At 42.2% G+C, this 13,174-nt stretch overlaps 1 protein-coding gene across 4 annotated transcripts in view; it reads right to left on the bottom strand.

Moving 5' to 3' along the window:
• Positions 1-13,174, bottom strand: part of CFAP70 (cilia and flagella associated protein 70) — a 1,288,671-nt gene that overhangs the window by 1,009,611 nt on the left and 265,886 nt on the right. For all 4 annotated transcript variants that reach the window (XM_078662924.1, XM_078662925.1, XM_078662923.1 and 1 more), the window contains 2 exons: positions 5,052-5,234; positions 4,572-4,666 (listed from right to left, as the gene is read on the bottom strand). In XM_078662924.1, the coding sequence (XP_078519050.1) occupies positions 4,572-4,666; positions 5,052-5,234 (278 nt within the window). The remainder of the gene's footprint in view (positions 1-4,571; positions 4,667-5,051; positions 5,235-13,174) is intronic.

Below are 13,174 nucleotides of genomic sequence, written 5' to 3'. Positions count from 1 at the left end.
TAGGGCATAAGACAAAGTTGGGTGGCTTTAATTGCAGTTTGACAAAAGAGCCAGGTGTGTAACGAAGCCCCTGCAGTGCAAGGGAGGGCCAAGCCTTCAGGGGCCCGCAATCTTTCAGTGAGGCACCCTACAGCCCAAAGACAATTAATATCTGTGAGATATATGAGACTCAGTGGCTTTTTTCCACATACCACTGGCGGGACCCACAATCATTTTGCGTTACACCGCTGAAAAGAACATGCATTAGGAGCACACAAAACAAAGTGATATGCTAGCCTAGCATATCAATTTGCTTTTTAGAATGAAAAAACACACATAGAAAAACGTTAACTTTCCCATTAAACTTTTTAATTTTCTATATTTGTCCATTACATTTATAACTATTCGTGTATTTGTTGTATACTTGTTTCTGTGTTTGTGTATTGTTTTGAGGTTCAAATCATAAAAGCTGCCTAGGCCAGGGTCTCCTGCTTCCAGTAATATATCAGTGGGAGTCCACAGAAGTCAAACAGTTAGGAAACTCTGGCAAATTGCAATGCCCTGAATTCCTCAAGAGAATCAGGATAAGATGTGCTATAGGTCTTCAATGTGTGTGATATGAATTAATCAATAATGGATACATTTCCCTTCCTGGAACCAGTCTCCAAATGCTGTGCAGAATTATATTTCAGAGGTCACCACTAGCCAAGACTTATCTTAACTGTGGGCTGCATTTGTAGTCTACACCAAAGACTTTAGCTGCTTGCCATGCCGTCCCATCCATCGTCCAGGTGTTAATTCCATTCTCTTCTGCCAAAAGGTCCCTAGAAATGCTAGATTCCAATGACGCTGGCTGAGCTAGAGTATTTTCAAAATGGATGTAGGTGGTTACTTGGTCGTCATGTATCAATAAGTAGCATAGTGTGTTTCTCTTAAAAAATAATATTTCTCTTGGTCATTCTGCATTTGTCTTATGTTAGTATCAATAAATCCCAACTTAGTCCAGCCTGGGATCCTGCAAATGCTACTTTTGTTAATAATGAATAAAACCGCCTGAAGAATTTCCAGGTGAAGACTATAGGGATGCTCTGGGTGACGCACGTACAAGATAATATTTTATGCATACAAATTCACAATAACTGTGTAAAGGGAAGGATAGACCACTATGCTAATTCATCTCCCTGGTAGCTCAAGCCAGCAGCTGGACTTGGCAGATAAAATGTGTTTGTATTCTTTTCTTAGCTTTTTTTGTTATCTTGGTGTAGGCAACATGTGGGAAACGTGGCTTTTGTCGTTCATTTTCTGAGATTCGTATTAGTCTTACATTGCAAAATGATTTGCTTGGCTTCATCTTGTATTTATGTTTTAAGATGGAAAGGAGGTACTCCCTTGACTTCTGTACAGTGATGATGTTGGCTGAAAATACAAGTAATTTTATTCTGGGTATGATGAGGCACTAGAGTTTGCTTAGTGATGGCATTTAACTGGTCTTCTCCATCTTTCCTTTGTATGGGTGTTGATGAGTGTGACCTATTTGAGGATAAGAATGTGAAATGGAATGGGAAAATGAACAGACCCATCAATGGAAATGGGGCGGAGCATTTCATGAAGCTGGGATCAACAAAGATGTGCTTACGTTCACAAACCTCTTTCAATATGGGGCACAGTGGTGTGCAAAGGGCCACAATGAGGAGAAAAACCTGGTGAGTGAGTGGGAGGCGAACGTGGATCTCCTGCACTGCACTGCATTATGATGGGATCGGGGGATTCTGGAGGGCCTCCCTTTTGTTCTCTGACAAGTAGCAGTGGCCTTGGAACATATGGTAAAGCGGGTATTGTGTCTGATGCCGTATGTCAGAATGCTGCCCCTCAGGTGGTTAAAAACCATCCGAGATATTCAGCCCATAATGGATATGAGACCGTAGTTTTTAAGGGGGGGGGCTGCATGACAGCTGGTGACCTTAATGGCAAGGGTGTCTTCCTTACGATGGAAGAGACTAGCACTACAGCCAGTTTCTGCAATATATTAAGGTGTCCTACATGCTCCCGGAGATCTAGCCAGACTTCCCCTCCGAACTCACGGAACCTCAGACATTACAAATAATACTGGACCCGGGATCCACAAGGGAACTAATCTCCTGCCTTTACAGGGCTATCAAGAGAGGTTGCAGCGTTAATATGACGTGAGTACAGAGTAGATTGGCTGATGCTCTGCCTGAACCGTTGTCTGAGAGTGCTTGGAGGAGAGTTTATGTTCATGAGGTAGCCAGCAATGTCAGATTCAAGCTCACCCAGTTCTATTATCTGCATCAAACCTGCATGACCCGACAGCGTCTGCATCGCATAGACAGAGCTCGGTCGGACGAATGCCTTAGATGTGGTTATGCTCCGGTGACCATATGACATGAAAGTGTGGAAGACTTCAGGGGTTTTGGGATAAGATTCTACAGATTCTTCGGGAGGTAACATGGGTGCCAGTGGAGACCAGTGGAGGCCTCTATCAGTCCCGGCCTTCTAAGGATACTGATGTTACCTAAACCTGGTGCACAAATGTCACATCTACTAATTGAATACCAGGCAGTAGTGCACCCATTCACTTCACTTTACCACGTTCCTGAAGAAGTGCTACTTGACCCGTTAGGGGCAAGCACAGGCAGGAAACATGTCGACCTTACACACTTAGACTGCCCCTGAGAAACATTATAATCCCCACAGGGGCCCACTTTTGTTTTTACCTAGGCTAGAGCTACCTTTTCATTAAAATTGACTGTAGAGGACTGCCCTATACCTATTTTATCTTACCTCACCGTGCACTACCCAGCCCCCACACCCGCATGCACCTAAAGGCTTCATCTTTAAAAGATCCCTAACAAAGAGCCCCGGTTTCGAGATCCCGTCAGGCATTGCAGCGCCAGCCAGACGAGGGGCACCCGCCCTATGATGAAGCATGACACCTCTCGGGGTGTGTGAGGGCATCAAGAAGGAAGACCTGTCTTTCCCCTTCAACCCTGTTTCCTCCCACCCCCCCCCCCCCCCCCATCACATAGGAACTGCACACCCTCTGTCAGCTGAATGTATCATCTTGGTTGGCTATGTGTTGTCGAGTGGGCCCTGGGACAATGCCCTGGGTTCAATGGAATGCCTATATCCATCTTTCTTTCCCGACCCTCCTTTCACCTCTGTATTCTCCTGACACACCGGTGTACCGGGTTTTGGGGGAGGTGGGTTATCCACTATCAGAGGATTTAACCACAGACGCCAAGTTTCGCTGCTCATTCTTTCATTTCTTTTAGATGTTTATAACTGTTTCACTGTTTAACCTAGGCACTTATGCTATTTTTCCATTATAGCACTGCTCTGGGTGTATGTGATGATACTCTTCCATTATGCTGACATTTTGTGTACTGATGCATTGTGCCTTTTATGTATGCAGGTACTAATAAACACAATAAAAAATAAAGATATGCTTACGTATCTTGCATTTGTTGTCTGTCGATGGGAACGAGTTATGGAGGCATTTGTGCAGTTTAGCAAAGTTCTTTAGCATGGTGCAGGATTTGGAGTTGACACAATCTAGATTGTAATTTCCAAGTAATAGGTCTTGAAGCCACTTTATGGCTTGTTGTGATAGTTATGAACTGGTTGATAGAATCATTTATTAAGTTTCTGGTAAGAAGTGAGAAAGTGGATAACGTTGGTAGAAAACCATGTGAAGGCAATTTTATGGCATTCAAATATGTCATAACTTGAAATGAGAAAAGACCTGTAATAGAGTGAGTTTTTGGGGATGCCAGTCATGTTGCCACCTACTTTGTACTATGTACAGTGAGTGAGGAATTTTAATCTTGAGGGGCTAAGAGGTTAATGATACTTTGCAAGGAAGCCGCCTGAGCCAATCACCAGAATAGAGTGCAGAAAACTCACCGGTTGGCGGTCTTTCAAAAATGGAACAGAAGCCTTGAATGAATCAATAATTGCCAATTGTACAATGCACAGCATACAGAGGAAAGGGCTGCATAGTTATTCCTCAGGAAGGGGGGTGGCCCTGAAAGACTGAGTCGCCACTGTCAAAGCGGTAAGTTCCTGAAATGACTGATTCATGCATTCTGCCAAAAGGTTAAATACCGGAAATGTCCAGTGGTATATATGTAGGAGTGGGACACTGTGCACACAGAGGGTAGTCCACACTGGGGCTCTGTAGAAACTTTAAAAGCGACACCTTTCTTTTCGGAAAAACATTTTAATGACCTGCTTCTGGGCATAGGCAATGCCAAACCAGCTGAATGGTGCAGAGCGAAATCACAGAATGATTTACATATCCAAGTAGATCACAAATGTACTATTTAAAATGTATTTTTATAATGTTCTTCATGCTGTTCATTGTTAAATTCTTCTAATTTCCGTTTTTGTTTTGAGATTGAGGAGCTTAAGAAATTATTTATATAAATATATACATTGAGCTTAAGCAATGTCTATCTTGCTCTTCAATTGACCTAACATAAATGCCTTACAATTGTAACCCTTCCCTCCACATAATCATCTCCTGCAAGGTGGAGAAGATTCACTGGCCTCATGTGACCTTGGATACTCACTGTATCACTGCACCAGGATCTATATAACAGGATCTTTCAATGTCCCAGGTGACCCTTTTCTTCACAGTCTCTGCTTCTGTCCGGTGAACTTTGTCCTAGGTTGGAAGCAATGGTCAGAGTTAAAAACTTAAAGGTGGAGTATCTGAGGATCACAGTGCTTTAACAGAGACATTTGTGGCATTCATCTACTGGAATAGCAGATTGTGTTGCTAGTCATGACTGAAACACTAGAAAAAGATACAGCTACAATGCAGAAACTAGTTACATGTTTGAAGTCAAGCATGACCTTTGAGCATCCCAGTACTGGTGGTAACCCTCAGACTGGAGCACACTGCATAGCAGCATACAGTTTTACAGTTAAGCAATTTTAGAAGCCAAGGCCCCATTTTTCACGTAGCCTTTCCCTCCACCTTGATCTTTGTCCATAGCATGGTCTCCAAATTACAGCCACCTTCCAAGAGCCTCTTGCTGATTCCTAACCTCTTTAAGATTAAGCTCTCCATCCTCCTCTTCATATAGACCTCCAGTGATGAAAGCATCAGGAATGTATAGCGCCTCAGAAACCTGAACATTGGTTATGGGCCATTTCTTTGGTCGTGGGGTTGGCTCTTTTTCACCTCCAAGTTTCAGTGTCCCATTGGAAAACACCAGCGGATGTTCCTTCTGCAGAGAGGCAAGATATGGAAATACTTTTACAATCATAATAGGGGGACGAGGAATTCAACAAAGGATTTGGGTAGCTACAACACAAAATGGACGTGCACGCCATACACAGAAAAAATACAATCACCACCAACCAAGGCATTGTTATTTCAAATGTCTGTAGGTCTTAGGCAGGGTGTCAAAAAGGTGATTTAGCTGCCCCCATAGGCACTAGTTAAGTGGGACACCAGGCAAAGACACCATGCCATTGGACAAATGTTTTATCACACTAATACATGTGCACAAACACACGTGTCTCCAAACCTTAACCGTTTTCGGCAGGATTCTTGTATTGTGCTTGAATCATTTGGCAGAGGGTATCATGAGATGCCAGCAACCAATCAAGAACAAGGTCATGGTCATTGGTATCACCAGGTGAGGTGATGCTGCAACTTGGTGAAAAGCCTAACTCTCCTAGGTTGTGCTACATTGTCCTGGTGTGTTCATGTAACCAGAATTGCGAAATGATCCAATCAACCATCTTGTTGGTTACTGTATCTTTGGTACAATGAAAACTCCAATGTATTTTAACCAAAGCATTGATCTTGTGTGTTTGAGACTAAAACATGTGTTAATGTGTTATAAGTAAGATTTATTCTGAGGCATCATTTATCATTTAACTTGTTATGTATAAATGGGTTTCTCTTTGCTTGAAATATTATATTTACTGAATGAGGGTTCACAACCTTGACTCCCACACATTTACAGTGTTATAGAGATACATGAGATGTAACTGTTAGTTGGTGGGCAGATGGGGGCCTTACCACGAAATGGGGGCTATTTTTCCCCATTCTACTGGTCATTTTTCATACAAGCCTGTTGTAGGTTTTTAATATATACATGACTTGGGAACCTTTGCAATGACATGATTGTGTTAAAACCTATTGCATTGCATGTCATACAATCTCTGCTTTCAATGTACATCTTTGCATTGTATTATGTGAATGCCAATTGAAAACTAATTTAAAAATGTATTATAAGTAAGATTTCTGACCACATAAGCCACCAAACCAGGTTTGGTAACATTCAAAATTGATTACACAATTTGTGGTCGTCATAAATGGGAGTTCTAACTTTTAACTGAACAAATCATCAAATCAAGGATGATGGCATGTTCATTTTAGAACCATTTGTGGTCGTTCACCACAATTTTTTGTGACTTTGGCATTTAAATACAATGCGTGTTTCCATCCATCTTGGTATGTATTTGTGTTCGTTTTCCATGGCTGTTTGTAGATTTATTAACTCTCATCTTTTAGGTGTACATGCTGGTTGTCCACACAATTTATTTTTAACTGTTCTGATTTATGCTACAATTTCATTATACTAAGCACTCTTCATAAGAGAAGCTTTGTGTTGGGAACAACTACCAGCAAAATCATACACTCATAGGTTGTTGTTACTTGTCATCTTGTGCTTCCAGGAGTTTGCGTCCTTAGACTGAGAAGGCATATCTCACAGCTAGCCCTAAAGTACTTATGGTTTTATGGCATGCTGGAGAAGGAGCAAACTAGATGGGCCTGGTAATCCCCATCTCTCTTGATATGCCTGTTTCCAGATAACAACTGGTAATCTTAGGGTTCTGATAAGCTCTAAGGACAGAGATGTTCAACTATTTGGCATATATTAAAGAACAGTGCCCCTACATTCTCTCACTGACCCTCTGTTTTAAGTTAGAACTGTGAGCCAATTAACTTGGTGTAACTTGCGAACAAGAGTAATGCATGCATTTTCAGCTCATTGCCATGGGTTATTCGCCATTAGACCGGCAAAGACTAATGGTGAAGCATGATAACTTAGTTAATCAATTGTTTAGTCTGTTTATTGTATTGTATTTGTATGTTATGCTTTTATGGTTTTTTTGTTAAAATACCGAATAAAGCTATCTTGAATTGAATTGAATAGTTAATCAGTCTTATTTGTGTTTCTGTCTGTCGTGCTATATGGGAGTCCAGAGTCATTGCCAAACCAGGAAAGTGTGATGAAACTCTTATCACCTGGAAATGTGAGCATTCCCCGGAGCAATAAATGAGGAAGCACAGCACAAAGGTGCACTTGCCAAACTACATATGTACACAAAAAGAAAGAAGGTCAAGATTAAACATGTAAACTAAGTTATCCATACACCTAAAAACTACACACTCTAGAATGATTCCTCCTCAAGTCTCTGGGTTGCTGTCGCTTCCCCTCAATTTTGCTGATCTTCGTGAGTAGAAGATTTTTGACATTCTATTTTTTTGCACAACTCTTACATATTTACTCTTCCTTGTATAGCACTGTCATCTTTATTCTACCTTTTCTCTTGCTGTGGCCTTAGAGACAGACTCCATCTGAAACAACAGGCTCTTTTCTTGAGCCCTCTGAAAGGTTTATATACGAGAAAAGGCAGCCGGGTAAAAGAGGATAGCACTGCCAGGACTAGTCACAAAGGTAACAAGATATTGCCCACCTCAGATGTTCAGCTGCCACATGACCACAAAGTTCAACATAAATTCAAAGGAGTATGAGAGGCAATATATATACAGGGTAAATTGTAAGTATGTACAGAAAGCAAAAGAAGGAATTCGACGTTGTTGTTTATGATCTTAAGGTGTCTTTTATTCAAGATGCACTCGGTTTTCGTACGTAGACAGCCCACGCGTTTCGCCCAGACATGGGCTTCTTCAGGTCTGTAATACCATACAATATATACAATATTTAAAATCCAGACGTATAGCTAATATTGTTAAGTGCAGTATAATTGGTGACTTGTATTAACAGTTCTGGTGGTGAGAGTAAACACAGGGTAAAGTGTGGGACAAGAAAGAAGATATGGTGAGGGAGGAGAGTACTTCCAAGAGGAAGTAAAGAAACCAATGCTGTGGATAGTGACGGAAGGCTGATATTCTACAATGCTTTCAGGTGTTCAAATCGTGCTGGGGAAGATACCGCTAAAGTCCCAATAAATGTATAGGTTAAAATATAAAGGACAAAAGAAGGCCTCCAGCGGGGAGCGTGGTAGTTAGGAGTACGCTTACCGATAGCATAAAGTAGTCAGTTCGCCAGGTAAGTAAGACCAGGCCCAAATTCTAATCAATTCTGCACCAGGACAATTGAAGTAAGAGGAATTAACCTAGGCAATTTTAAGAAAAAGTATCAGTGAACAAAATTCTCATCTGTAAAGGAAGCAGGTTGAAATGTGCATATTAATTCAAACTAACCTCTCAAGTTAGAAGCAAAAGTAGTCTAATAGTTTGAGAGGACTCAAGTATCCGCCTCTGTTGAGCTGATCCATAGTAGAGGCAAAGAGTATCTATATGAAAAGTGACTCAGATGAGTAAAAGGAAGCGGGCCTTGATGGGTTAATTAAACAGCATGACAAAAAGTCTACATGGTAATCTCTCTAATACAGCTAAAGGCTATTCCATGCTGAGTAACACTAGGCTCAGGCAACCACAGCAGTGAGTATGATGTACCTATGTGTAAACCGAACGCTCTGGACCAAGACCAATCCGAGGTGATTGACATTGGGCGCTGTTAGCAGCAGGAGCAGCTGGTACGATACACCTATTGTTACAAACACGTGCCAGTGGAGCAGAGAAAAGTGTGTTATGCTATAACCCCAAGTGAGCAACAGTACGCGCAGAGAAAAGTGTGCTATGCTATAACCCAAAGTCAACACCCGTACGCCCAGGATGCATAGACTTGTTGCAAGTGTGTGTTTAAAAGAGTTGCCGGTGCAGTAAAACCAATAGTGCATTTCCCACTGTGTTGCCGACCAAGTTCACGCTTGTGTGAGATGTCAAGGCTCATCCAGTGGCAAGGATGGTAACCCTAAGTCAGCAACAGCACCACCAGGAAGCTTAGATTTGTGAAAAGTGTGTGTTATAAAAAGTAGCAGGTGCAGTAAAAGCAATAGTACATGTCCCCCAGTGTTTTGCCGACCAAGTACACGCTTGCGTTAAATGTCAAGGCTCATCCGGTTGACAAGAACGGTTAAAATAAGAGCACAATAATCTCCTCTTCGCGAAAATGAAAATTAAGTTAAAACGGGGTGGCTAGAGCCCGGCTGAGCAGGTTGCCTAAGCACCAAGAGTAAATTGTATGAAAGCACAAAGTTAGACCAAAAGCAAGGTGGCCCGCGACCATGACCCCTGCCGCGAGTATGCCCGCTAGTCCTAAAGCTTACTTGCAAGAAGAGCTCCGTATACGAGCCGTGTCCTGCGCCGTGTCCTGCACCGTCTTGTCCTGGCGGGGAAAATTCGTTGGAATTAATTATTCAGAGTCCTATCTAAGTAGGGCACCCGTTTATTGCTTCCGGGTTGGAAGCTGCTTCCTGTCCTAAGAGACTAGACTGACGACCTTGGGTCCAAAGGCCGCCATATTGCTGATCAAGTTACCAAAAAAACTTGATGGGAATTGTTGTACCTATTCGGTTGAAGTTCAAGAGGAACGAATGGTATTTCATATTAAGAAACGATGTAAATGAATGGATATCATATCGACAGCGCATCGGTTGTTCTAGTGTGAAAAAACGGAATCCCATCTAAATCAACTATGACCGCAAGCGAGCTGTATATAAACGTAATGAGAGTGGGAGCGCTTAATAGGGATATAAGGTGGCAGATAATGTAGGATTGGTAACTTGCAATGCATTAAAGATAGCAGAATATGTTAGGATATGTAAGCAATATCCCAGTAGACAGGAGTAAAAATCCAGGACCATAGCGGCAATTTAAAAAAAAGAGGGGGGGATCCATGTTGTATTGCGTATTAATGTGACAGAGTTAGGTGCAGACAGGAAAAAAGGGTTTGAATAATTAAGGAGAAATGGTGACATGGGTAAGATTAATCCATTATCAAAACATAAAAAGGTTATTTTGACTACGCACAGGTAGTCATGTTAGAGAGAATAAATACACATCCTGTGTCTGACATCAGTCTAATTTTAGTCTCATAATGTCATATCACATTGTCAATACACTGGTGAAGAGTACCATTAGGTTCTATGAGCTCAGCACAGCACTCGGAGTGCAATCAAAATGTAAAAAAGTATGTAATATAAACAGACACATTCAGGGCTTTGTCCATCACATGGAATACAGAGACAAGTTTCTCGCGACATCAGCGAAAACATAGTCGTTATGGAATGTGACACAATAGTGTTTAGGGAAAGGATTCATAGATTACCATTAGGTTCTATGAGCTCAGCACAGCACTCGGAGTACAATCAAAATGTAAAAAAGTATGTAATATAAACAGACACATTCAGGGCTTTGTCCATCACATGGAATACAGAGACAAGTTTCTCGCGACATCAGCGAAAACATAGTCGTTATGGAATGTGACACAATAGTGTTTAGGGAAAGGATACATAGATTAGAAAATGCCCAGTACTAACAATCTCAAAGAATGAGGATTTTATGTGAACATGTCCCATTTCAGTGTTGGTTGTCTATGTAAGAAAACTGAGTGCATTTTTAATAAAAGACACCTTAAGATCATAAACAACAATGTGGAATTCCTCTTTTACCCTCTTAAAGGTTCCTGAAACTTCTTGAAAGATTGGATGTGCAACTAAACTTGAATGAGTTTTTCCTGGACAAGAAGAACGAATACTTAACTGTTCTGTGCCACATGTATGGTGGTACTCTGCATACAAGAGGCTAGAACTTTGACGGATACCTTGTGCAGTCCTATATTGTCAGAGCTTGGAGAGCAAGGTATTTAGCTGACCAACCCAGGGTCCACACTTACCTGCTTAAGTCACCTCCATGACAATTGCCAGAACCACCTTTATGGGAGTCTGTGCTTGCTAGTTTCATGTCTAGGCAGAAAAGTACATTTCAAAGAAGTACAGCATTGGTTTGAATCCCTTTGAGTGAGCATTTGAGTCTATGTATATTAGCTCTGAAACCTCTAACCTGTGAAAATGGTCTGTAGCATTCTAGAGTAGCAGCTTGCTGTGTTGCATGAGCTCCAGAGAGGTTCATGTTAATCAGGCCAAGGTGTCTGGGAAGCCATCAGCTTCTTCAGAAGTTTACCTCCAAACACCCTCCTCCCAAAAACCTCTCCTCCCCAATCTTCTTAAAGTACTCCTGGATGGCACATTGGGTCACTGAGTCACCAATAGTCTGACCTGCTGTGCTGTATGAGTGTACCTGGAGTAAGAATCTGCTCCATGCACCTGCTGCTGTATGCTGCATCCACAATGGGAGAAAGGACCAAGAGTCGCGGGGTTCCGGTTTCGACCAATGCGGAGGTAATCACTGCTGGTTTGGACACAAATATCGGTGCTGGATGCGCAAGTTCATCTGCTGAAGTGGGGCATGGCGGCACAGCAAAGTTGAGGCAGAGCATTAACTACGGGCGAAAGAGCCAGGTGTTGCCAACAAGAGGACGGGGTCATTGAATACAGTACAACAACATTACAGAGGTGAGCAGGTGGAGCACTACGTGTCCAGGAAATTAGAGGGCTTAGAGGCCCAGCCTATGGGAAAGGGTGGTTTCCATGACTTATGCTTACCCCGCATGGATTGTGTGTTTGCGAGACTGCGGCATTCTTGCAATAAAAGCAGAAGCTGAAGACTGACCACTGCATGAACTCGAAATGTGCTGGGACAACACTGAACACTGAACAATGTCAATAATGGTTGAGCAACTAATCAATGGGGAAGGATCACTTGTCCTGCATGAACCAGGGTATGCAGGAAGTAGGCGAAGTGTCTCCAATAAAAACCCTCATGCACGTGTTGAGAAATCGTGGTAGCTGTATATTTTGATTCTCCGCTATTAGTACACGTGTGTGCATAATCATAGCGTTAGTTTTTGGTATGCCGTTCCCACCAGGAGGATCTTACCCATGGTTAAAAACAGTAGTGACCCAGTGATGTGGACAGTGTTCAGTTTAAACAGACCCCCCAGGATATAGCGGCATGGATTAGCAAATTTAGCGGCACAAAAATGGAAATTTAGCGGCACAAATATGGAAATTTAGCGGCAATTTTGCGGCATTTTATTTGGCCATTTTTCCTACAACAAATACAGATATCTTTGTTTTTTGAGTTAATTAACAACATGAAGCTATATATATTTGGTTTAATTACAATGTAGACACTTTGGGGCAGATTTACAAGCCCCTTGCGCCCCTTTTACACCACCGTTGCATCACTTTTGTGACGCAGCGGCAACGCAAAAGATGCGCCATGGTGCGGGGTACTTACAACGTGACGCATCTGGGAGATGCGTCACGTTGTAAAGCCCTGCGCCAGAAGGAGGCGTTCCTGCGCAGAAACGCCTCCTAAAAGTTGCTGAGTGAAATCTACAAGATTTCACTCAGTCACTTTTGGGCCCATGCTGCGTCAAAACCCTGCGCCTGCTTGAAGCAGGCGTAAGGCGTTTGGCAAACAAGCCTTTCTATAGCCTTCCCTCTGACTCTTCCCCCTCCATCTCCCCTTTACTCATCCCAAACCTCCTCCTACTGCTATAATCTCCAAAGAAACCCTTACCTCTTCTATCCCTCCACAACTCTTTTCAATCCAAAAGACTCGCATGTACACTGCTCAAATAAATTTCGTATTTCCCCTGTAGTAATTCCCAACTAATCCTGTGTGCTTCGACGCCTTCTCAGGAGTAGTAAGCGCTATATAAATACACTACAATAAACCAATTTATCCTGCTACTGTTGTAACGCGCTGGTGACTTGGCTACATAAAATTGCAGATGGTTTATCACAGTGAACCTTCAGGAAAAACTGTGATGGTGGCTCTACTCTCGATGCAACGGAAAGATATAGTTCTACACGTATGATGAAATGTCATTCAGAAAGACACATTACGTTGACTACCAGACGAGTGTCCCATAACATACAGCATGGCGTAGGAACTTGCTTTGCTCACGCTGGTGATTGACCTGATTTTAAA

This window comes from Lissotriton helveticus, chromosome 10 (genome assembly GCF_964261635.1).
Source record: "Lissotriton helveticus chromosome 10, aLisHel1.1, whole genome shotgun sequence".
Classification (NCBI taxonomy): Eukaryota; Metazoa; Chordata; class Amphibia; order Caudata; family Salamandridae; genus Lissotriton; species Lissotriton helveticus.
Note: the sequence above shows the minus strand (reverse complement) of the source record. Positions and strands in the feature narration are given on the sequence as shown.